Source organism: Engystomops pustulosus, chromosome 4 (genome assembly GCF_040894005.1).
Source record: "Engystomops pustulosus chromosome 4, aEngPut4.maternal, whole genome shotgun sequence".
NCBI lineage: Eukaryota > Metazoa > Chordata > Amphibia > Anura > Leptodactylidae > Engystomops > Engystomops pustulosus.
Genome location: NC_092414.1, coordinates 159,958,119 through 159,981,542, shown reverse-complemented (window position 1 = coordinate 159,981,542; position 23,424 = coordinate 159,958,119). Strand labels below are relative to the sequence as shown.

The following is a 23,424-nucleotide window of genomic DNA, read 5'->3' as shown; positions in this document are numbered from 1 at the left end:
AAAGTTGTACAGAAGAAATTTTAACAAGCACAAATTCAACAGTGCCTAATCCTCTCCAAGCCCTGGCATTGTCATATTTGCAATTCATCAGGACTTATTTCCAATTTTTTGGGAAGTTTTTTAGCAACAAATATGTCTGCCTTTATAGGCGTTTGTCATCCAGCTTTCCTAATCGCAATCTGCTTGGTAATGTTATCCTACATGTTGTATACCCAGGGGTGGCAACCTCTATACTGGGACTCATCCAAGTTTCCCAGAAACAGAACTAAGACAAACTTGTGACAAGCTGAAAGAAGAGGACACAGTCAAAACCTTGCCTTCTGGGAGACGTTCCCCTATACTGTATTAGATCCCTATTCCCAGCTGGTAGACATCCACCCATCTGTGCCCTGGTCTATAAGATAAATGGAGAGTCGCCAGCTATGATTACAGAATTGAGCTCTAAGTCGCTGGTAATGGAAGTTTCCCCATGATCCTCTCCCTGCACAGTGACTTGCAGGCCTCTGAACACAGAATACTGCCTTTACTATGAGGAGATTTTACCAATTCCCTGTTCCCCTATCCATCTAGCAGGATGACAGCTCCTAACAAGCAGCTTTTCTGTGCAACATTAAATATTTCATTCCACCATTATTGACTGCTGCCAAAAAAATCCCAATATTTACCTGCTGACGTATAACACGGACACCAATATAAACCAAACAGAACGCATTGGCGTGTATTACACCCAAGGACAGGGAGAAGCAGATAAAACGTATTAAATAGCCATTTTTTTTAATATGACAGGTCTCACGTGAGCCCGCAACACCCCATTGGTAAACATATGTCCTGGATGGGACACTCATTGCCAGAAAGGAGACCTAAGAGGACTATAGGGAGGTCTGTGATAAGGGGTAAATAGCAATTCAAGGGCTCGGATTATGGATGATTTACTTTGTGATAACGAGGCGATGAGTTGCACAAGAGACGGCGCTGTCACTTGGCGTTTAACCCTCGCCCCGCTGGCCAGGTGATGTAGGCCCCGTGCCCATCATCCTGCCGTTACCTTCTCGCTGGATGGGCGGCTGGGCATCTCCATGCTCTGGCTCCGCTCCCTCCTGTCTGTCTTAGAGGAATTAGCCCTCACCTTATAAGTGGATGATGATGTGTTGGAGGATTTAATGAATAATCCAGGGACTGAGTTGCTTTGCTGTGACAGTACAGTGTTGGTCTGATGTGGAGAGTTGGAGTCGTCAGACTCTTTGCCGCTGTGATACACCACCCTGCTGTCAGAGATGTGAATGCTTGGAGCACAGCCCATGCTTTGATGCCTCCTTAGCCCAATCCAAAGCCTTCAGAGTGGCCCGGTGCCAGGGGGTGACTATCCTGCGATCAGGGGGCGGCCTGGGCTGGGGACATGCTGGGGCATCAGCACGGCAGCATGCTATCCACGGATCCGTGCACGGGATGCGCTATCCAGCCTGCTGTCACACCCTGTGCACTCAGTGCGTTATCCTTCCCCGGCTACAAGTTGCGGGATTTCCCCGGGGTGCATGGGGGGTGCAAGGCACAGATCCTGCTCGGTGTCCCCTCCACGGCTACAAAGTCTTCCTGGGGACCGCGGGGCTCCTCCTCATCACCATCATCATCTTCTTCTTCCAGCGGCGGCGGAGGAGGAGGACGAGGCTTATTTACATTCGCACACTCCGCTCTTCTTGGCAACAGGAAGATTCCCCCTCCCCGCCCCCTGAAGACCGCAGGGAAAGACCTGCCGCGCTATCCGGCCGCACATACCCCGTGGCCCCAGAGGACGCGCACTGTCACCACAGCAATGAATTAAAATGGCGCTGCTGTAGTAGCCGGCAGCGCGCCTGTCATGACTCCCCGTTCGCTGCAGTGCTGCAGTGCTCTCAGTGACTGCGCCGCTCTCCCCTCTGCCTGCGCTGCTGCCCTCCTCCCGGCTTGGCTCTCCCTCACCGCCGCCGCCACAGCTCTCACACAAGCCGCAGCCAATAACAGCGCCGCAAACGGATGACCTCCAGCCTTTACTGACGTCAATGTAAATCAGCTCCGGGCTGGCCAATCACAAGCGCCGGTTGCCGCGGTGGGCGTGGTGAGAACGCGGAGGGCAGTTTAAATGCCTCTTGGTCCGCGAGCCGCGGCACTTTCAGTCAGAGGCTCAGAGTGTGCGGGTAGCGCCTTTACCTGTCACCTGAGCTCCGCCTACTACACGAAAATTACTGGAATGTAGGAGAATGTGTGAAAATTAAGACAATTACATATACACCATATATTTAGGCTTAGCAAACGTGTGCATGGAGTGTAGCTCTAAAGTAGGGGTGGCAAATCTTCTCTTGGAATCACATCAGTTTTGTGGTTAAAGTATTTAAGATACATTTTACATATTTTGTGGGGGGATGTGCTGAACATTTTTATAATATACTTCATTAACAAATTCTGCTTAGGCTGTATTCACACGAACGTGTGGGGGACGTATATACGGCCGACGTATATATGGCGTATTTACATCCCCCATACACTTTTATGGGCTCACAGCACACGTGCGGCACCATACCGCTCTGTAGCCCCTAGAATATGGCGCCATGCGCTGTATATTCCTATGGAGAGGGGCGGGGGTGAGCTGCGCTCATCCCCTGCTCTTCTCCGCAGCGCCGATACTACGGTACGGCAGGCATACATCATGTGAATGTAGCCTTAGATTGTAAAGAAAATCAAGCTTCTCCCTCCCGTAGAGATGTGTTTTCCAGCCTGTACAGTGTGTCTATGGAGGCTGCATGAGCACACATCTTCCTGTGTGCGTTTAACAGCTCTAGTAGTAAAGATAAACCCCTTCACTTTCAGCTTGATCTTTGGAAAAAACGTTTCATAGCATACTACAGCCAGGGAGAGACCAGGAAGGGTTAACAGTCACCACTGTGTAATAAATAGCAGAGGAGAGAGAGACTGGTCTTAAATCTGTTAAACATATTTGCCATAGAAACGTAGAAGTAACCTTGTAACTAAGAGGTACTTAACAAACAAACTAAGCAGAATTTCTTAATAAAGTATATCAGAAAAATGTTCATAACACTTCCCCTACAAAATATCAAAAATCATCTGAAATGACGGCTACTCTTTAAAGGGGCTGAATGTCATTTTTTTTTACCTGTATAAAAGTATCTACTCAATCTGTTCACTAGTTACATTTATACAGTAACCAATACAATACAATACCAATACAATTACCAATACAATCCGCCATTTGAGGGAAACCACAAATCTGAACATATTGTTAAATAACCAGAGACATCAGCATGTCCCATATGTGCCCCTAAACCAGGCAGTAGTAAAATTACCCCCATAGGAGAAAGATTCCCCTTACATCAGCGAGCAGCCCCTTGCCCTCTAAAGATTTTCATCCCATTGTAAAAAAAATGTACTCACCTCTTCCTGTTTCCCCGAAGCTACAGCAGTCTTCTTATCTACTCCTCTGTGCGGTGGCTGTATGTGGCAGCTCTGAAGCCGGCAGATGTGTAATCACATCGTGTCTGCTGGCATCAGAGCCGACGTGTACAGCCACCACACACAAGACTAAAAAGGAAGACTGCTGCTGTTTCAGGTGAGTGAGGAAAGGTGAGTATCGGAGTACCCTGCTAATGTTGCCGAGCATGGGTGCAGGGAGAAGACACCAGTGGCGATGACACCTGGAAAAGGTATTATATAGCATATGCTGCTGTGGTAAATTTGGTGCACCTTTTGCTGTCTGATATTAAACCCTTAAAGCTGAGGGTCCAACAATCATGAGAACAGGACCACAAACAATGCAGGAAATGGGGGGCCCAATCTTACTATTGGGGTAAGTGGCAGGTCAACTATCCATCCTGCCACTCCATTAAGTAGTATGGAAGTGCTGGAAATTGCTAAGCAAAGCACTCAGCTCTCTCTGGCAATGTCATAGACAGGGGGCATTTATCATGGCTTGTACCCCAGTTTCCCGCCTTAGCCACAGTCACAACACTTTCTTGATACAGGCGTTGTATCTGAATTCTGCACTAGGCAGGACCTGGCATAGAACTCATAATCTTAGTACTTACCCAGCGTGTCCTGCCATGCATCAGCAGGGAGAACATTAGGACAGTCTTTCCTAATTGTCCCAGTGAACTGGAGTGTCATTTGGCATTTCTATCAGCCCACTCCGACCACGGGTGTTACACTGGGGTGTCGGCTATCAGTCACAGCCAGCAACCCATGTTTTCCTTTGCCGGTTCGGCTCACATCTTGAGCTGAACCGGCATCGGCTCTGCGTCCGATATATAGTTTTGTGCAAATTTGGGGTTTCAATCTATACTATTTTACATATTTTAGTAAGCATGTGCTTTGCCCTATGACCTCTAATTTATCACGTGGTAGTAATGAACATGAACTTTGAGAAGTGAACCAAAGAACACTAGAAACCATACTGAAATTTATCAAGTGTACTTATGATAACAAAACACAGTAAAAGAGCTTCTATGATATTGTAATAAACTATTATTACAAATGTGGTACAAATCCCGTGTACATGTTTATAAGCAATGACCTACACATAAAACATTTATGAGCTTTATACTGTCCATTTAATCCACAGAATAATGAATGTACTCAGGTGCAGATCTACACTTGGTGGCCAAACCAGTTACACAGGGTAGGAAGTAAAGTGTGTTTATATGAAGATCAGTGTGTATTAAAAACTACACACAAGTACAGAGTTGACCACTAAGACTAAACCAAAGATAAACTGTTTAAAAGGAACCTCTCAATAAAAATGTCTCTAATAAACCAATACCAGTTCCTTGTCATGCAGATTAAAAGCTTCCAAATTATGTTTCTTTCATGGTCTAATGTGAGGACGTCATAAAGAAAATCATCCTTTAAGTCCTATGCAAATTAGTTGAATAAGTCATGGAGGAAAAAGCTCAGCACTGAGGTCACCCCTCTATATGCAGAAGGTTACATAGCAGTACATATATTTCTCATAATATGGATTAGCAAAATATATGTCTGCCCTTGATATAATAATATCATATAAAAATCCAATGGATGACTTTGTACAAGTGCCCTGCTGAAGTCCAGAGGCGTTTTAACAGTCTTGTAAAACAAGAAATTGTATGTATAAGCCTTAGGCTATTAGGCTATAGCCTAAGTTTTACAGTTTCTAGCTTGTTCTTTCCATCAGTTCAGAAAACTTACCATCTCTGAGGATCCTCATTTTAGCTTTTCTATCATACTAGTACTGTTATAAGTACTGTTATTAGATAACAAAGTGATTACTGATTTTCCGAGGATGGTATTCCCACGAAGAAAAGTTTTTTATATGTACACAGGATAACAAAATAACACATTTTCTAAGTCACTGTTATTAACAAAAATACAGCATCTCACAAATCCAACCTGTTTCTATCAGTCCTGGTGTACACAATTTCAGTTGCCCCTAGACACGACCCCGTAACTTCTGACTTTAGGGTCGGACCGCCATCTTGGATTTCTGTGTGAGGCAATGCTTGCTGAGTTTCTGTGTCTATCTGCTCTGAGCCTGTAGCCACACCCCCTGCATGGAGCTCAGAAACACTCACTGATCAACTTCCTGACAGCACATCCAGAGCAGAGAGGATCTACAAACTACAAGGAGATAAGTGATCCGGGGGAAGGGGGATGCAGACACATATCTGTGAGATGTAGCAGCGCTGACTGTGTAAAAGTCTATCACCCTCTGTCTGTCATGCCTCTGTGTAATAGGTATATCATTCATCTCTGATCTGTCTCATCTCTTGCTTTCTATGTGTCAGTGTGTTAGTACAATGTCAGAAACCGGATGAAAGTGTGTATATACCGGTACCATGATAATGTAACCACATTGTCAACCCACAAAACTAGATGGATCATAATGGGGCACATTTACTTACCCAGTCCAGTCGCGATCCAGCGACACGTTCTCCGACGAGGATTCTGGTCTGCCGGGATTCACTAAGGTCCGTGCGCCCGATATCCAGCAGGTGTCGCTGCTGCGCCGAGGTCCGCCGGAGTTCAATTGCTTCTTCCTGGTGTATGTGAGTGCTGATCTGGCGACATAAATTCTTTCTTAACCCCTTAACGCTCTGCGCCGTAGCTCTACGGCGCAGAGGTATAAGAATTGTATGAAGAGGGCTCACGGGCTGAGTCCTCTTCATACAAAGGTGGGGGTTTTTGCATTTTGTAGAAAACCCCCACCGCTAATAACCGCGGTCGGTGCTTGCACCGATCGCGGCTATTAACCATGTGATTGCCGGCGCCGGTTAAAAAACGGTGGCGCGCGGGGGGGCGGCAGTTGGTTGCCATGGTAGCCTCGGGTCTTCTTTTGACCCTAGGCTTAATGGCTTCTGCAGATTCGTTACAATGAGCCAGTGGCTCATTGTAATGAATGTGCTGCAAAAATGCCATATATTGCAATACAGAAGTATTGCAGTATATGGTAGGAGCGATCTGAACATCTAGGGTTAATGTACCCTAGATGGTCTAAAAAATAGTGAAAAAAAATTTAAAAAAAAGTTTAAAAAATAAAAAAAATTAATAAAATATTAAAAATTCAAATCACCCCCCTTTCCCTATAACGGATATAAAACATAATAAACAGTAAAAATCACAAACATATTAGGTATCGCCGCATCCCAAAATGCCCGATCTATCAAAATATAAAAACGGTTATGGGCGGCGGTGACCTCCGAGGCGGGAAATGGCGCCCAAATGTCCGAAATGCGACTTTTACACCTTTTCACATAACAAAAAATGAAATAAAAAAATGATCAAAATGTCGCACACAGACCTCAAAATGGTAGCAATGAAAACGTCGCCTCATTTCGCAAAAACTGACCCCTCACACATCTCCGTGCGCCAAAGTATGAAAAAGTTATTAGCGTCAGAAGATGGCAAAAAATTTTTTCTCTTTTTTGTACACATTCGTTTAATTTTTGAAAATGTATTAAAACACAATAAAACCTATATAAATTTGGTATCACCGCGATCGCACCGAACCAAAGAATAAAGTAGGCATTTTATTTGGAGCGAAGAGTGAAAGTCGTAAAAACTGAGCCCACAAGAACGTGACACATGTGCGTTTTTTTTCAATTTTTCCACATTTGGAATTTTTTTTCAGCTTCGCAGTACACGGCATGTTAAAATAAATAACATTACGGGAAAGTAAAATTTGTTACGCACAAAATAAGCCCTCACACACGTAAAAATGAAAAAGTTATGGATTTTTGAAGTTGGAGAGCGATAAATGAGCCGAAAAACCCTGCGTCCTTAAGGGGTTAAATTCCGCGAATCTTCCGAATCCAACAAGTTGTCCGACACCCACGATTTCTGTAGCGTGAAAGCCGCGCCGATGCGCCAAAATCCTATTGCGTGCGCCAAAATCCCGGGGCAATTCGGCGCAAATCCGAAATTGTAGGGAAACCCGACGAAACTGTGCGATTCTGACCCTTGGTAAATGAGCCCCAATGTGTCTGCTTAGAGAGTCCCCGCCCACACCCTGTGATTTTGCACTGAGCTGCCTAGGGAGTGATAGGAGCTAAAACAGCAATAAAACTGAGTAAAATTGTAAAGTAAGGGGTTAAAAGGATCTTTATTGTGTTAACATCACTAGGGGTTTAAAATGTGAGAATTTTCTTTCGTGGGAAAAACCCCTTTAACTAGTATTTTTTTTAAACAATGTACCGTATATGTTTAAAAAGTGTGGGAGAGGGTGGTGCGGGGGCATGCATAAATAGCAGCCCAGAGCACTTTTCCTCCCGTCCGAACACTCAGCACTGCTAATTATACATTTCTTTTCTAGGTGATCCCGACATGTCAAGACTAGTGACGGATAGCGCTGTGATCAATTAATTTTCATTGGTTAATTTCCTTTAAAGCATATTTTGGAGCATGCTAATCATTGTTCCTAAGTACATTTCTGTCTGACAACTAAAGGTTTTTTGGCCAACATGGCTTAGGAAAATAAAAAAAGCGATGCTCCCTTCCCCAAAACATTGATGCCCGTGTATTGATGCCTCTTGAGTCCACACTTGTATCTAGTTGACACATTGCAATTGTCAGTAGGAGCTATTGTCATTGGTTGGCTGAATGGACATTTACTATTTCTAAAGAGGGACCAGGAAGTAGAGACAATCATGGACCAGGGATCATCAACCATGACTTTTTCTTACACTATTCTGATATGTTGGACAACCCATTTAAATGAGTCCCAGTATTCTAAAACCAAGAATTCTTTATTTTTGAGGTTTTGAGGTTTTTTTAACCATTCCTGGAAAATGTGATAAAAACTTTCTTGCAAGTGTAATTTATGAATATTGTAAATGATAAAAAATAGAATAAAAAAAATGAAAATCAACATATTAAATATAAAATCAAACACGTCAACTACATAAGGCTGCAGACACACATGGGGGTATATCAATATTCTGTCTGGCTTGCTGGCTGTATTTTTTTGACCTTTCAGGTGTAAGGCAGCGATGTGCACCTTTTCATATGCACTCCACTGCTGTGCAACTTAGAGAGGAAAAAGATTGCCAGCACAGTGCACCTAAAGCATTGCTATGCGTCATGAAAAGCTGCAAAAAGACAGTCAACAAGGCAGACAGAATAATGTTACTGAATTGCTGCATATTTTGCTCCATTTCTTTTTAGCTTCAAAAGAAGTGAATTCAGAGGGGAGGAGAAGAATAATCTATGACTTCATAGTTCCCATTTCATGTTCACCCACTTCTGGTTTTGGCGCAAAAAAATTAAAGCTAAATCTGTCCCAAAATTGCAATAAAACTGTGTTTCTCTCGTATTATGCATCTTTCAAAAAGTTATTTTTTGTTAAGATTTTGTTGAAGTATTTAAGCAAGTAGGTAAGTGGAAATCAGCACTAATCCTTGAGTCAGATAAAAGTCAAAATGCATATCATATTGACAGCATGGGACTAGCAAGTCTGGTAACAGAGCAGAGATCATCCAGATAACTAGAAGGCAAGAAAGTGTAGGAATAAGGCAATGTCGGACGAGACCGAAAAATGTGCACCTAAAGGGGTGTGTTAGTGCTTAGTCGCAGTTTGTTTCATTTAATACAGCGACTCAATAGAATTGTGTCACTCTTTGTATGTTAAAGGTGCAACAAACAAAACTGACAGAGCACACTGCCCGAGCAGTGCAGGAAGTGCCAGATAAATGAAGAACGTGCGCAAGTATTTACTAATATGGTGCACCCCGCACATTCGCAATACAAACTGCACTTGGTACAGATTGCACTACTTTTGAGAAATCTGAATGTCTAAAGAGAGGGGAGAGAGGAAAGATGGGCATAATCTCACATTGTCATTAATTTCTTCGGAGAAATATAGCTGTGCTTCAAAAAGGTCCAAATTTTGACCTGAAACACATGGAGTTCTTTCAGTAATTCATTTTAGAAAAAATTCAATTTGGAATATGTTGAAACACTATATCAAGGCGCCTGATCTGACACTTGTAGAAAAAGCATGCAGCCACTGCTTATGTACAGTAGCAAAACAATTGGATACAGTAATTGAATTGCTGGCAAATATAATCTGGAAATGAAAACAGAGAAAAAACTTTACAGCTGTGGAATGAACAGCGTCTATGTTTGCCATAAAACAGCCCTGCAATTGTAGACGTGTGAGAGATTTCAATAAAATCAGTGCATCCTTCGACAGCAGTTTATTTATAATTACAATTGTAGCTACTGTATGTGTTTTCTCATTTTCACTGGATACAATGATAAAACATACGAGTAAACTTTCTGATATATCATAGCTTTAGCATGTAGTTCAGGACTTAAATTTTCACCTCTGGTCTATACTATATGGGTGATTTCTGAAAATACAATCACTCTAGGAAGTTGCTCATGATCAATTGCCTGTTTTGTAACCTAATTATAGTATTTGATGGACCAGTAATTAACAATAACACACTGAGCCACATGCGAGGACAATTATGGTCCTCCATAGTCTATCATTAGCTTATGGCCACTTTCAGTCACATGACTGAGCTCCTTGTAAAACCAGTCTTGTAGAAATGTTAAATAACCACTGCAAGCTAACACTTTTTGGAACTGGATTAGTATTTATGGACTTTCTTTTTTAAGCCTCCTATAGACCACATATTATTTTACATGAATTGACTATTTCCAAGCGCACACCCACAATTGGGAGTCCAACTATACAAACTTAATTTGTAATCTATAGTATTGTTCCTTATAGATGCCTTCATCATATGGTATAATTCCTGTTAACCTCTAAAGGATTTTTGTTTTGTTTTGTACAAAATGTTAAAATTTTTTGGAAAATTATAAAAAATGGTCCTTATGAAGTTCCTGATGAAGCTACAAGGATAATCCAAATTTCTCCTCCTTCTTTCTGTAGCATCGATGACCTAAGGATGCTAATACGATTGAAATCTGTGACAGAGCAGGGAGAAAAATGTTACTGCTGAAATTGCTAGTTTGTCACTTTGGGTCTTAGTTGTAGTTTGGGAACTCAATCTCTAAAAGGTTTGCTGTTACTGCTCTATTACATGCTGATTTCATATTAGACAACTCGTTCATATGCCAGGTATGAGGACATACAGGGGCGTAACTGCAGTGGTAGCAGCCATAGCAGCCGCTATGGGGCCCCCGTCATCCGACCTGACACTGAAGAATCAAGGATGTGCACTATTATATACATATCATGTTGCACATTGTACTGGGTAATATGTATATAAGTGACGTATATATGCTTTATATGTGTGTGTATCAGTGATGTGTATATGCTGTATGTGTGTTTATATACTGTATGTCTGTATATGGCATTCAAAAGTCTGCTATGGGGCCCTGCCTCTCCCATTTACGCCCCTGAGGACACAATAATCTCTGTGGCACTGCAGTTGATTCTCGTAGACTAAAAACAGCCACTTGGGGGAACTGCAACCTCTGCTAATAGGGCATTTGATCATGAAGTACGATAGTCTCCCCAGTAGCACACGAAATGTCAGATTTACTAAGAGACACCATCCTCTTATTAAATCTGGCACAGCATTCGTGTGCCGCAATGAAATCTACATCAGGTCGAACCTGGCAGAAAATTCAGCTATAGCCTCTGCCAGTTATCCCCCATCCTACCATGGCCACTTTTAGGAAAAGTGGTGTGCCAGGGTTTTAAACCCTTAAAAGTTGTAATTCATAGCAGCGCCAGGCTTACAAGACATGACAAGAGATGTATCTCCACTGTGCAGGTTTGTTTAAGCAGTTTTTGTTGTACTCAAAGCCAGATCTGCTTTTTCCAATAAATCCCTGGTTATACCTTCAAAAAGTGAATAAAAAAAAATATTGTATTTCCCTATTCTAATACTGGAAATGTTTCAATCATTACAGGATTATAATTATGTTAAACATAAAAATAATGACAAAACAACGTTGTATAGGCATAATTTGGCTGCACTGTACGGAGACTATTGTCTTGTTGCTGTTTTCATCTCGTGCCAGAGAAGAGGAAGAAAGAAAGGAGCAGCCTAATGGGTGTAACACAGATCACCACTGCTATTTATAGTGACACAGAATAAGTGAAATGTTATCCTTTGTAATGTATCTGTCAAACACAAAAAATCTGTCATCTAATTTGTAGCATTTAACCGTGCATTGTCCTCGTCCAGTGGTATGTCACAGTATATACGGTTTTCTTTCTCACCTGGAATTTGACTCTCTTATATTCTGCCTAATCCTCTTATGAAACAACGACTGTTGTGTAAAGTTTCTAGGACCATTGAGTGTGAATCTCTGTTGTGTCTGCTTGAGGATCAAGCAACATTTTTTACACTTAATCCCACTCACTTCACTCATTCACAAATAAAAATAATTAGAGTGTTATTAGAGAAACTATTTCACTAGACTTTCCTGTGGTGTCTGGAATGTAGTATCAATATAGCCAAGGGGTGATTTTATTATTTTAAAGGGAACCTACCACCACAAATCTACCTATAAAGGTAGATCAGGTGGTAGGTTTTAAGGGCTAATCTTCACGTCCTCACACTTTTTTGGTAACTTTTATTACTGCGCGCCCTTGTCCGGCGATCCTGCAGTCTGCGCATGCGCAGAACAGCAGGCCCGCGCCTGGGCGGTCACTGCTCTGAAGCCGGGGCTGCACAGGTGCGGGCCTGCTGTTCTGCGCATGCGCAGACTGCAGGATCATCGGACGAGGGCGCGCAGCTACGAGGAGCTGCGCGGCGAAAATGGTGAGTAGAAGGGGAAAAGAGGCTACCGGGGCGTGGAGTAGCTGCGCCATGTAACCTCAGATGCGGCTACTCCACGCCCCAGTAGCCGCATAAGAAAATTTGCATACTAGTCTAATAAAAGTTACCAAAAAAGTGCGGGGATGTGAGGATTAGCCCCTAAAAGGGCTATCCTCACGTCCAATTGATCCACCTACCACCCGATCTTCCTTTATAGGTAGATTTGTAGTGGTAGGTTCCCTTTAAAGCCAGATTAAACAGAATTATGTATATATACAGTATATATTCAATTATTTTTTCTGGACAACACATTTTTTGAATTAACACATTGAATGCAATGACCAAGTTCATATAAGGGTGTAATGTTTCTGAATGAATACTTCAGCAAACACTGCTAGATATCAAGGCCACCTGCCATGTAGTCCTGTGCTACAGTTTATCCCAAGAAGTCAGTAGTTACCTATATTTGACTTGGAAAAAGGCCATACTGATAGATTGCTAAGGACAATAACGTCAGCACACTGTAGCCAGGAGAGAGGCTCTCTAGATATATGGTGTATTCAGTAGCTGACTAAGATACAATCAGTCCGGCTGGATGCCCTAAAAGCTGGCTATAGACGGACTCTAAATGCCACATTTTCGAAATCTCCTAAATGCTCAATATAAAATGCAATATAAGATATGAGATATTCCCTACAGCTCTTAACCTATTAAAACTAGAAGAAAATAACTTTGATACAGGCTGGAAAACTTGTTTAATATGAGTCTGTGATATTATCCTACAGTGTCATCACTGTGCATAATCTTCATACTATGACATCATTGTGTGCAATAACCACTTCCATCATATTGGTCATGGCAGCGGTGCAAAGGTAATGCTTGGGCCCCACTCCCCCCATTCCTGATCCTAGTCCCCCTCCTATCATAACACAGGTGACAGTTATGCTCTATGAGTTACAGCGCTCCTGCTATCAGAGTTATCATTTCTGAATTTATTGTCTTTTAGCATTGTTCTCCATACTGCAACCCTGAAAATAGCAGTCACCTATAGTATTGTGTCTTCTGGATAACAACTATATATATATATATATATATATATATATATGATATTGTTTACAGCATACTGTATATATATATACATTGTGCCCCCTGAGGATTTTGTGTTCCCGTAGTACGTTATTCTATATATGACAACATTATCACAAATAAATTATAGTACCACACTATAAAATATTATATATAAGATGTCCCAGTAAATGAGGTAAAATATAATTGCCTATTATTTATTTAGTACAAAATGTCCCCAATTACTTATTTAACTATAACCTCCAATTAATTGCTTTATACATAATGCCCCTTCTAAATAAATATGATAGACTTATATGTGGCCTTGTTACTGAATTCGGAACTGCTATGCCACTGTACACACACACAGTTTTATATACTATAGAACCATTTCTTTATAGACATATCACACTCAGTTGGCAAAAACAACTCTTTTTTTTCTTTGCACTCTCATAAAATACTGTACAGTATGAATATCAGATAAATCAGTAATAATGTATGTCTCAAAAGTAAATTAAATTGAAATGAAAATACCTGCTGGATATGTATAGAGAGGGAGGGTATGGACAGTGCCCCCCCTGAGAATCGAGGTCACCTTAAATAGCTTAAATCAAGCGTAATTATACTCCAACAGCTGCCCAACAGCTTGCCGGTATTCGCTTTATGCAAAGGCTGAACCGGTGTCACAAGCATAAAGTGGGGTTAGGAAACCAAGAAGAAAGCTGGCTATTAATTCCAAAAACTGTAAACGCGTTTCGGGCGGAAACGCCCTTCTTCAAGTACAAAGGGAAATAGCTCTAAACGGTATTAAAACAAATGCATAATACATAGTAAATATATGGGTAAAAAAATAATTAATAAATAAATGTATATATAAAATGGGGAGGCATTACAGCCAATAGGGGATATAAAAAGTAAATACTTCATAAATAATTATACAAATCTACTTCAATGTATATTCCAATTTGGCACATGGCTCATAGAAGCAGGGGATTGAATTTATAACATATACATAATATACAAACATAAATATATATACATATACACTCACCGCCACTTTATTAGGTTCACCATGCTAGTAACGGGTTGGACCCCCTTTTGCCTTCAGAACTGCCTCAATTCTTCGTGACATAGATTCAACAAGGTGCTGGAAGCATTCCTCAGAGATTTTAGTCCATATTGACATGATGGCATCACACAGTTGCCGCAGATTTGTCGGCTGCACATCCATGATGCGGATCTCCCTTTCCACCACATCCCAAAGATGCTCTATTGGATTGAGATCTGGTGACTGTGGAGGCCATTTGAGTACAGTGAACTCATTGTCATGTTCAAGAAACCAGTCTGAGATGATTCCAGCTTTATGACATGGCGCATTATCCTGCTGAAAGTAGCCATCAGATGTTGGGTACATTGTGGTCATAAAGGGATGGACATGGTCAGCAACAATACTCAGGTAGGCTGTGGAGTTGCAACGATGCTCAATTGGTACCAAGGGGCCCAAAGAGTGCCAAGAGTGCCACAAGGCGCCAAATTCTGACCCTACCATCGGAATGTTGCAGCAGAAATTGAGACTCATCAGACCAGGCAACATTTTTCCAATCTTCTACTGTCCAATTTTGATGAGCTTGTGCAAATTGTAGCCTCAGTTTCCTGTTCTTAGCTGAAAGGAGTGGCACCTGGTGTGGTCTTCTGCTGCTGTAGCCCATCTGCCTCAAAGTTCGCCGTACTGTGTGTTCAGAGATGCTCTTCTGCCTACCTTGGTTGTAACGGGTGGTGATTTGAGTCACTGTTGCCTTTCTATCAGCTTGAACCTGTCTGCCCATTCTCCTTTGACCTCTGGCATCAACAAGGCATTTCCACCCACAGAACTGCCGCTCACTGGATGTTTTTTCTTTTTCGGACCATTCTCTGTAAACCCCAGAGATGGTTGTGCGTGAAAATCCCAGTAGATCAGCAGTTTCTGAAATACTCAGACCAGCCCTTCTGGCACCAACAACCATGCCACGTTCAAAGGCACTCAAATCACCTTTCTTCCCCATACTGATGCTCGGTTTGAACTGCAGGAGATTGTCTTGACCATGTCTACATGCCTAAATGCACTGAGTTGCCACCATGTGATTGGCTGTTAACGAGCAGAAGACTCTCTCCATAATAGCGCCGTGCCAGCTTTCTTCTTGGTTTCCTAACCCCATTTTATGCCTACTACATAAATGACAAATAACTAAGGTTACTTGTTCTTTCCCCAAAGGTAATGCAATTTGCTATAGATGGTCGTATTACTGGACACAGTCATTTGTCTAATGTAAACGCATTATCTCCCTTCATCTTATGTAACACACCTATCCTAGCTACGTTCCTTCAGTGCACAAAACAGCCTGTAGCAACATAGTACAATAATTACCTCGTCAACTACACCATCCATCACATGTGTCTTCACACAAACTTGTACCTTGTGATTAAAAACAAGAGCCATATTGCGTGAGTAAAGTAGATTGTGCCAACGGGTTCTGGAAAACTGGGCAGTATCATCCATTACGCAACAGTGGTGGACCATTTTTACTAACACTTCAATACTGAATGTCATTTGTTTTTACCCAAAGACTTTCATTTGATTCACAATTGATGACACACGAAAAGCAGTGTGTCACTTGGATACTGACATTTTTGGTCCTTGGAATTAGACCCATGCACTGGACTGGAGTCTATGCATCATACTGTCTGTGGGAGAAACTACAGTACTAGTACTATATCAACTGTTACTGTTCGGATGGCAGTTTGTGCTGTTGTTTGCAGACAAGGAGTCCTTGCATCATATTACTGTCTGATGCAAGGACTCCCATCCAGAGCTCTGTGCTAGGTCTGTGAGATCGGACTAGCAAACGGGTCCGATTCCATGAACTGAACACGTTTGTGTGCATGGGGCCCAATACTCTGATGTATCTTGACAATATACGGATTCCATTTGCACCATCGATCTTTATGAATTTGCCAAGAAAGCTCCTGTTGCATCTAATAAATTATAAACTTTAAAACACAGACTATGTATTCGCATATGCAGATCTGTTCAGCTATTTTACTTTGATATCAATGGGTTAATACATAAATAAGAGCATCAGCAATATGTTGCAAAGACACCACAGCATCTGAAATGAACAATTCCTCAGCTCTTCAAGACCTTAGTGTTTGGTAGTAAAGTTACATTTTGTTGTGACAGCGGTGACCAGCCTATTTGTCATAACTTGTCACACTGCTAACTTCATGATTACACAATTACAACCAATAAAAGAGTAAAGAGGACCTGTCACAACTGCTGACATATCTGTTTTTGTGAATTCTAGCATTACCCAAGCAAGAATGCTGAAAAACCTTTGCTCAAAACTTTGTGCTGTACGTACAGTTTCTTTTGAATTACTCCTCAATATTATTGAAACACTTGACAACTGGGTGGTACTATTTGACAAAAGGGTGTGTCCCAATGTATGCAACACTAACTGGACAGTATCACACTGAGCAAGGACAACCTTTTGTCATAGACAATAGTAACACAAAGTTTTTAATTTATTCATATATAACTCTATTATTATTCATGTATAACTAAAGGCGGTCCCCAACTTACAGATGACCCCAAGTTACAAACAGACCTCTGGATGTTGGTAATTTACTGTACTTTAGTCCCAGGCTACAAAGATCAGCTGTAGCACTTATTAAAGGTGTCTGATATTAAGATTATTGTTAATCTCGGTTTTTATGACAACCCAAAGGTTTTAAAAAAATGAAAAGTTTTAAAAATACAATTGTCACAGAGACCAACAAAATAATTTGGCTAGGGTTACAATTATGAAATATACAGTTCAGACTTACATACAAATTCAACTTAGGAACAAACCTACAGTACTTAACACAGGGACTGCCTGTATATTTAATTGAATATGGAACCCATGGAGGTCACTGCCCTGAAATTCCCATTAAAGGGAATGGAGTGGTGGCATGAGGTATTTTATGTCCCTCCTGTCTCATTTGCTGCTGATTCGGCTGTGTAGTTAATGATATGCACTTGTATACAAATACAGTAAAATGCTGTTGCATTTCCAATGCAATTATGTGCAGTTTATGATCAGTTTTGTGACCTTTGTGTGCTATGTTTGCACTATACTGGGACTGTCACATTTTACTATCTTTATTTTACTGTACTTACATTGATGAACTGTGGCCTTCTTTATCTACCATTTTCGGGTCATGAGACTTGCCGACTGCCGTTTTCATGACTTCCTTTGATTTATTATTTCCTCATTCACTTTTGGGATTCAGTGCTGACATGCACTCATTACTATTCACACCACCTCCCTAAACACCAGTGTCATTGAAAGTCCTAAAAATGGTTGTCGTTGGACCACGTGACCTGAAGACGGTAGAATCATGAGGCAAAAGTCTATAGAAGAGATTTATCATACACTGAGGCGATGTGCACCAGCGTATAATGTTATCCTGCCCCACTGGCACCTGCTGGATTTATCGGGAGGCTTCAGTCTCCTAGTAAATCCCAGTGGGCAGCAGAGCTGCAATGCGTTGATTGGGCAGTTTAGGCAGGGAGTCTGAACAGTGCAGGTGCAGGGTGTTGCACAACTGGCCATGCCTTCCTCCACACCCCTCCATATCTAATTAATGTGTCGGTGGTGTAAGGGGGGAAATAGGGTCAATCCTTAGCCACGCATCGGGAATTGCACCTACTATAGGGCTTGTAAGCCAGATTTCAGATGTACAGGCCCTGATAAATCTGGTATATCTATAATCTATTAGTGTATGTACAGTATGGGTAAACCTATTGTACTTAAGCTAAATTCACACTAACGTGTGCCCGCCATGCCATAGCACGACAGGCACACGTCGGCGCCAGGGAGAGGAGGAGGGGATCAGAGCCGCTCACCCCTGCCCATCTCCATAGAGAAACACGGCGCCGTATTCCGGAGAAAGATAGGACATGTCCTATCTTTCTTCTGGCTACAGAACAGTATGTACAATGTGCGCCCATTGCTGTCTATGGGGGACGTATATACATTGGCCTTATAAACGTCCCCCATATGGCAGTGTGAATGTAGCCTTACACTGGTAAACTTTGGTATTTGTGGCCAACCCCTTTAATATTTCTGTTTTCTAAGACTGTTTGATTTTCACACTTTGTCATTTTATAAGTTTATACTAATATTCTAAAATAATGTGAATCTGTAATGAAAAGGCAGCCAAAAAATGCAATATGGCAATTGTTGGGCCTGTTGAAAATGCAATTATGAATTGTTTCTTACGGCTTAAATGATTTTGTTGGTAATAAAACTGGCATGTCTAAACTGTTTATACAGCATTCATTTAATATAGCAGCCCTTTATTCTTGCAAGTTAATAAACTACTCCAGGCAAATAAATGTATAACTACTCTCATGTTTTTTCCATGCTGCATCTATTCAAGAAATTATTAAAACATTTTTTTAAATCATCACATATTTATTAGTCACTGTGATGAAATTGATCATTTATGGGATCCAAATGATGGAGAAAAAATTAGAGTTTACGCAGATAAAATGTAAAGGAACAAAATTAAAGTTAAATGAGATAATGGGATAAGAATGATAGTTTTTTATATATGTAAATATATTGGGGAACATTTACCTACCCGGTCCAGAGGAGATCCCGAAAGTGCATTGTCCGACGACAATGCATTGTGCCGCGATGCAATAAGATCGTGTGCCCGATTTCCTGAATGTGTTGCTTCCCCAATCAGGTCCGCCGGAGTTCACCTTCTTGTTCCCGATGTATGTAAGTGCATTTAAAGTTAAATCCCACGTTCGGTCCAAATCTGACGGATCATCCGACGACCCGCCCCCCAATTTCTGTCGCATGAAAGTCGGTGCGAGTGCACCGAAATTCGATCGCGTACGAATAGTTGTCAAAGCAGCGCAAATCCCGAAAATTTCCTCAATCCAACGAAAGTGCAATCCCCAGGACCCTCAGTAAATAAGCCCCATTATGTTTTATATAGTGGTATTTTCGTAGGCATTTTCTTTGGATAAAGAGTCCAATCAATCAAGATGAGAGTCCCTTGAAATCTTCACAGGTAAGTAGGAAACATGTTGTCAAAAACTTAGAAGAAAGCTACTTATCTCTTTCTGTCACTCCCAAGTCCATGGAAGTCACAGAAAGAGTTTGACCATTCCAAGTCTAGATGGAGCTGCTGCCACCATCTTGTTATGTTACAACAGTTCTATTTTATTGTAGGGGAACCAACATGTATTGAAATATGGTGCAGGAACTTTTCCCTAAAATGGTCAATTGGACCCTCCTGATTTTTCCTTATATTAATAAATTCTATTTGGCTGCAGTTTTATAGTCACAACTCTTGCACTAGCAGAAAAAAAGAGAAAATTATATCCAGCACTCTTTTTGATCTTATGGCATCTATGTTGCATGTGGTTTTATCTTGAATAAAGAATAACTTTTTGAATTCAATCCCTGCAAGACTGTCGGATACAATTTTCTCTCTTTTCTTCTTTTGATGGTCCGTGGACTTCGGACGGTACCACGAGTACTACCCATGTTGTGATTTGAAGAGAAGCATTAATACGTGGAGGGGGTGAGCTGGAATTCCATGTTGTATTTGCCATTGTACTGAAAATGTTTGTGCTGCTATGGACATGTTTAAAAGAAAACTTCCACTTGCTTGGTAGTAATTAAAGGTACATATATGTACTGGTTGGCATCTTCTCCCCCATCCAGGAACACTTCTTCATGCGGTGGCAATCCTGTAACAAAATATGCTTATTAGCCTCAGGCGCTCTATAGAGAGCACCCAAAACTAATAATTATGCACAACTTCAGCAGTGATGCTCACCTCCACTCCCATGCTGAATAGCCTGGTGATGTCACTCAGGAGGGGTGCATAATTATTAGCCAAGAGTGCCGGCCAACCTGTGTGACATACCGGGCTAATAATTATGTAATAATTATGTACGCCTCTTGAGTGATGTCAGCGGGCTCCTCAGCGGGGGAGAGGAGGCGAGTAACACTGCTGAAGGTGTGCATAATTATTAGCCCTGGGGCTAATTAGCATATTTTTTTTACAGGTGTATTCCTGGTTCGGGGAGATGCTATGTAGCTTAAGTTATTATGCCAGTGGTAGATTTTCTTTAAATAAAAAATAGGATCACTTGATCTATCTACCCAGAACTGGGTACCATGGGCAACCATGGAGAAAGGCACCGTATGACATCAGGATATTGCCTTTCTACTGTGAGCTCCTGTATGTAATAAGAATTAATCCTTGGTATTATAATTACCTATCTTACAGCAAGCCTCCAACATATATGTGAACAGAGCTTTTTTATAGGTGGTGTATAGTTACTTATTAACCCCTTGCTGACATTTGTCCTCTCCATACATTGCAGGTGCAAGCTGCATTATAGGTACAGGCGGCCCCCTACTTAAGGACAACTGACTTACAGACGACCCCTAGTTACAGACAGACCTCTCTGCCCACTGTGACCTCTGGTGAAGCTCTTTGGATGCTTTACTATAGTCGTACTCGCGTTTTGAACTGTTTTCATGAGAGCTAGGAACCTATCAAAGACTGGGGTTGTATTGCACACTGCAAGGCACAGGGTGCACAATACTGTACATTATACTGCAATACAAACACAATATATAATGTAAGTGTTCAAATTCCTAAAGGTACATTCACACAACGTACATGGGGCTGTAGTGCTGCTCAATCCTCCCCTCTCAGTAGAGAAGCAAGTGGCCAGCGCCGTGTGGGCTCACCGCATAGTGACAGAGCGCCATCGATGTCAGTGGGAATCTATAAAATAACTATAATTCTTTATTTATATAGCGCACACAGATTACACAGCACTACACAGAGCTTGCCGCCGAACTTTGCAGCCGCATTACGTTCATGTGAATGAACCCTTAGGGTTCAAACACAAAAGTTATGCAAATTGTTAACAATGTTTATAAAAATATAAACAATACAAAAACATTACAAATTAAAATCACCTCTTTTCAAATTTTACACATGAAAATCATTAAAAAGTCATTAAAAGAATCTAAAAATAACCTCATTAGATTACAAAATTAGAGTACAAAATTAATCATTGCCAAAATATTAAAGTAGAAATTGATTGCATATGTAATAAAATAAAAAAGTAAATGTTTTTTGGTCACTGCTCCTGCTAAAAAAAATTACATGGTTATATAGGTGAAAATACAAAAGTCAGAATATGCAAAGAAAATGATGTCATGAAATGTTTTTCGGGATGTAATGTTACACAATGAGAGGGGGAAATGTTAAGGGAGCAGGGGGGAAGGGGGAGACATTGTAACAGCCTGTAAAGCTGTCTAATAGCCAGCAATATGGACAGCATTGCAAGAGCTTAAAGGGGTTATCCGGGTTTAAAAAATTTCTTATGGCCGGGCTGGGGAGGGCTAGTTAAACATAATAAACATGGACTTACCTCCTCCGGCGCCGCTGATGTCCCGCGCCGCGGTCCCTTCGATCCGTGCCCCTGTTTGTTTACAGGGGCGCGGAAGCCGCGCACAGGGAGCTTCCGGTCCGCGATGTGGACGGTCCTCCCATCCGTCCCTATCTCTCAGCGTTGTAAGCGCTGGGAGATGGTGCGCATGGGAGCATCCGGCCGCCCGGAAGCTCCCTGTGCGCCGGTGTAATGAAACCGGCGCACAGAGAAGACCGGCCGCGGCGCGGGACATCGGCAGCACCGGAGGAGGTAAGTACATGTTCATTGTGTTTAAATAGCCCTCCCCAGCCCGGCCATAAGAAATTTTTTAAACCCGGATAACCCCTTTAATAATGGTGTATTCAGCATTTAGCATGTTGTACTTGGTGACACGTCCATTTTATTGCCACTCCAACTCTTACTACACTAAACTCCTCTGCTATGGACTGGAATATGAATATGTAATGGATAAATGCAAAAAGAAAAAAACTAAAACCTTTCCTCTTCCTCTTTTGCAAATACATCCCACTGTATCTGCACAAGGCCACGTAATTCCCAGATCAGGATAGGTTTGTGCGGAACAGAGATCATGACATGATTATTTCTGAGATACAGTAATAGAAAAATCCTTCAATGTCATAGTTTATATTGCTGTAATACCTTCAGACTTTTATGATGACTGCAGAATGAAAATAATTATATAAAAAAAATCATTAGAATACAAGTGTGTGGTCAGTATATGCAATGGTCTGACCTGGTATAGTAAGGTGTAAAATAAGTGTCATCCCATTAGTAGATTTTGGGTCCATTTACAACAAATTAGGGCACTAAACTTTACTTTAAGAAAATCTGCCTCCAGGATCAAAGATTGTAAACCAAGTACATTTGCATGCAGGCGGGATCTTCTATTATTTTAGCTCCTGTGGGGAATTGCTCTGGTAGTTGACAGGTAGCAGTGCAAGAAGCAGTGACACACGCAGGTTTAAAAGTCCAACTTAAGTGTTTATTCACACTTGCAAAACAGAACACAAATTCAGCCTTGGCTTAGGCACATGCAAAAACATTATAAAAGTAATTCCTGCCCGGCTAGGCGCTGTCTAATACATTTTGAGGACCCTAGCTATCCGGGTACCAGGCTGCCTGGCACACGCTCTTGGCCAGCAGCAAGACAGGAGACCCTCAGTTACCTTTGCTGTGAGAATGCAATCTCGCTTTCAGCTCTCCAGGTAGGGCCTCTCCTACTGCTTCTGGCCTGCAGACTAAATCAGGCCCTAACGAGGCCTGTGACCTGCACCTGTGGGCTATACAAAAGCCCAGGACCGAAGCCCGGGTGGAGTAGGAGTCCCACTACCAGCCTACCCCTACTCCATAATAAGCAGGCCCAGTACGGACATTACCAATGTGTCTGTGTTAGCTAGGCCAACACAGACAAAACAGACTATTCCTGCTTATCATGTCTGCATTAACCCTTGGGTTACTGCAGACAAACCCAGGGCTTTTACCACCAGCATTTCATCTGCCTGTAAGACAGATAGCGGTTTTCCCACACAACACCTCTCACTTTCTCACATACCCTCCCCCTCAGTTCAGACCCACCGGGGC

The 23,424-nt window shown here is 41.8% G+C and overlaps 1 protein-coding gene across 3 annotated transcripts in view; it reads right to left on the bottom strand.

Annotated features, from left to right (window-relative positions):
* Positions 1-23,424, bottom strand: part of PDE8A (phosphodiesterase 8A) — a 176,042-nt gene that overhangs the window by 107,897 nt on the left and 44,721 nt on the right. Inside the window, exon 1 of one of the 3 annotated variants that reach the window (XM_072148322.1) lies at positions 1,127-2,016. The exons of 1 other annotated variant lie outside the window; for it this stretch is intronic. In XM_072148322.1, the coding sequence (XP_072004423.1) occupies positions 1,127-1,300 (174 nt within the window). In that variant the 5' untranslated portion in view covers positions 1,301-2,016. Of the gene's footprint in view, positions 1-1,045; positions 1,089-1,126; positions 2,017-23,424 lie in introns of those variants that run through there. One more of the 3 variants, XM_072148321.1, reaches the window with a different exon arrangement.